The sequence below is a fragment of the Antechinus flavipes genome, chromosome 6 (genome assembly GCF_016432865.1).
Source record: "Antechinus flavipes isolate AdamAnt ecotype Samford, QLD, Australia chromosome 6, AdamAnt_v2, whole genome shotgun sequence".
NCBI classification, from domain to species: domain Eukaryota; kingdom Metazoa; phylum Chordata; class Mammalia; order Dasyuromorphia; family Dasyuridae; genus Antechinus; species Antechinus flavipes.
Genome location: NC_067403.1, coordinates 246,054,740 through 246,057,661, shown reverse-complemented (window position 1 = coordinate 246,057,661; position 2,922 = coordinate 246,054,740). Strand labels below are relative to the sequence as shown.

The 2,922-nt window shown below is 36.3% G+C and overlaps 1 protein-coding gene across 1 annotated transcript; it reads left to right on the top strand.

The window, feature by feature from the left end:
• Positions 1-562: 562 nt before the first annotated feature.
• Positions 563-1,510, top strand: LOC127540163 (olfactory receptor 1020-like). Its single transcript, XM_051964752.1, has one exon. It carries the CDS (start codon positions 569-571, stop codon positions 1,508-1,510), a length of 942 nt encoding a protein of 313 aa, XP_051820712.1. The 5' UTR covers positions 563-568.
• The last annotated feature ends 1,412 nt before the right edge of the window (positions 1,511-2,922 follow it).

The following is a 2,922-nucleotide window of genomic DNA, read 5'->3' as shown; positions in this document are numbered from 1 at the left end:
CATTCTTTCAAATAATTAGTTGGTAGACAAATGTGGGTATGAGTGGAATTCTAATGAAAATGAAGGGCTGGAGACATAGATTAGAAAACAGAATAAACTATGTTAAAGGCCATGTTTTGTAGTAGAAAGTTCAATGGGTCTAGAGGACAGGAGATATGAGTTACAAACCTGAGTATACTATTTACTATATGTATTACTTTACTACTGATGTAGTACTATGCATCTCAACTTTTTAAATAATGTTGTTGGACTAGCTGTTCTACTAAAGATTTTTCAGGCTATAAGTCTGTGATGCTATAATCTATTTTGATATCTTTTTTTCCCCATAACAATCATTCTAGTTTCAAAGTTACTTCAAACTTCAAATCCCACAATATATAGAAGAGTAAACTGGAAACTAGAAAAATAAAGGAATTTAATCAAATCCTTATAGAAATTTAGTAACATTAAGAACTAGAATATAGATCTTTGAACTAACCTATTAATACTCAAGTGTATTCCCCATTTGTTTATCCTAAAAACAGTTATAATAAATATCTTTCTTTGCTCAGCATGAATAATCACATAGATGGGTGACATTAAGGTGTGGAATGAAACAGAGGTGACTGAATTTGTCCTGTTGGGACTCTCAGATAATCCCAAACTGCAGCCTGTCCTCTTTGTGATATTTCTCTTCATCTACACAGCCACCATGGTGGGAAATTTGGGAATGATCCTTCTCATCAAGATTGAATCCCGACTCCATACTCCCATGTATTTCTTCCTCAGCTGTTTGTCCTTTGTGGACTCATCTTACTCCTCTTCAATCACTCCCAGGATGTTGGTAAATCTCTTTGATGAAAAGAAGGCCATCTCCTTCAATGGTTGTGCTGCTCAGTTTTTCTTCTTTGGCTCATTTGTAGGTATTGAGTGTTTCCTCTTAGCAATGATGGCGTACGATCGTTATGTGGCCATCTGCTATCCATTATTGTACTCTGTCATCATGTCTGAAAGAATTTGCCTCTTGCTGGTAGTTACTGCATTCTTAGGTGGATTTAGTAATGCAGCTGTTCACACTGGCATGACCTTCAGGTTGTCATTTTGTGGCTCTAATCTGATTAACCATTTTTATTGTGATACACCTCCCCTCCTGAAACTCTCGTGCTCTGACACTCGTGTTAATGGGATTGTCATCATGATTTTCTCCAGCTTCATTGTTATCAGTTGCGTGCTGATGATCCTCATGTCTTACCTTTTCATCCTTGTCACCATCTTGAGGATGCACTCTGCTGAGGGAAGAAGCAAAGCCTTTTCCACCTGTGCTTCCCACCTTATGGCTGTAACCATTTTCTTTGGGACCATTCTTTTCATGTATGCACGTCCTACCTCCAGTTATTCAATGCAGCAAGACAAGGTTGTCTCTGTATTTTATACAATGGTTATTCCCATGCTCAATCCCCTCATATATAGTTTAAAAAATAAGGATGTGAAGGATGCCTTGAAGAAGATTTTCTTGAAAAATACTCCTTAGGGATACATATGCACGCATGCATATATGCACATATGCATGAATATGTGTGTTAATATATGCATACATATATAAACACAGAGAGAAGACAAAGAAGAGTTTTAGATTTAATGAGCACTGTGTTTGTATGCCTTATCATATTGTCGATTGATATTGCTCTTCCTGTCCACTAAATTATGTCCCTTCCAATTTTTATTTGAATAAGCTATATTAAAATATTTAATATGGAAAATTAAATGATTTCTGACTTAAGTACCTCTAGTCTTTGCTTCTCTAATTGCTACAATAATTCTAAGTCTTGGCTTTCTATAGTTATTTCAATCACTTTAAGGAAAATTTCCCTTATTCCTGTCATTAGTGGGTTTTTTTACAGTAGAGTATGAGTAATATCTCATTACATATATATATATGTGTATACATATATATGTATACACACATATATGTGTATACACACGCACGTGTGTGTGTGTGTGTGTGTGTGTGTGTGTGTGTGTGTGTGTGTATTCCTTATCTTGGAATTTCTGTAGTTCCCATACTATAGAACAAATTATTCATGGGGAACATGGAACACTGTAGAGGGTCAGAATTGAGTAAGTCCATACAGGAAGAGGCCAGTCCAGACATTACCCCGAGACTTGCTCTCTGTAAAGGTGCATAGTTCAAAGCATTGGTTCACCATCACTCATAACAATGAATGAAAGACATGTTTGAGATAAATGTAGGATAATCTTAGTGAAGAATGCATATAACAGGAACAAAGCTATACTATTTAGTTATACTATTTATGACCATTATGATGATTACATTGTTACTGCTAGTTACTGCTATTTATGACTATTATTGCTATTTCTAGTTACTGTTAAAATTAATGTCAAACTCTGAGATACCACTACACACCTGTCAGACTGGCTAGAATGACAGGGAAAGATAATGCAGAATGTTGGAGGGGATGTGGGAAAACAGGGACACTAATACATTGTTGGTGGAATTGTGAATACATCCAGTCATTCTGGAGAGCAATTTGGAACTATGCTCATAAAGTTATCAAACTGAGCATACCCTTTGATCCAGCAGTGTTACTACTGAGCTTATATCCCAAAGAGATCTTAAAGAAGAGAAAGGGACCTGTATGTGCAAGAATGTTTGTGGCAGCCTTGTTTGTAGTGGCCAGAAACTGGAAACTGACTAGATGCCCATCAATTGGAGAACAGCTGAATAAATTGTGGTATATGAATATTATGGAATATTATTGTTTGGTAAGAAATGACCAACAGGATGATTTCAGAAAGGCCTGGAGAGACTTACATGAACTGATGCTGAATGAAATGAGCAGGGTCAGGAGATCAATATACACTTCAACAACAATACTATATGATGATCAATTCTGATGGACTTGGCCATCTCCAGCAATGAGA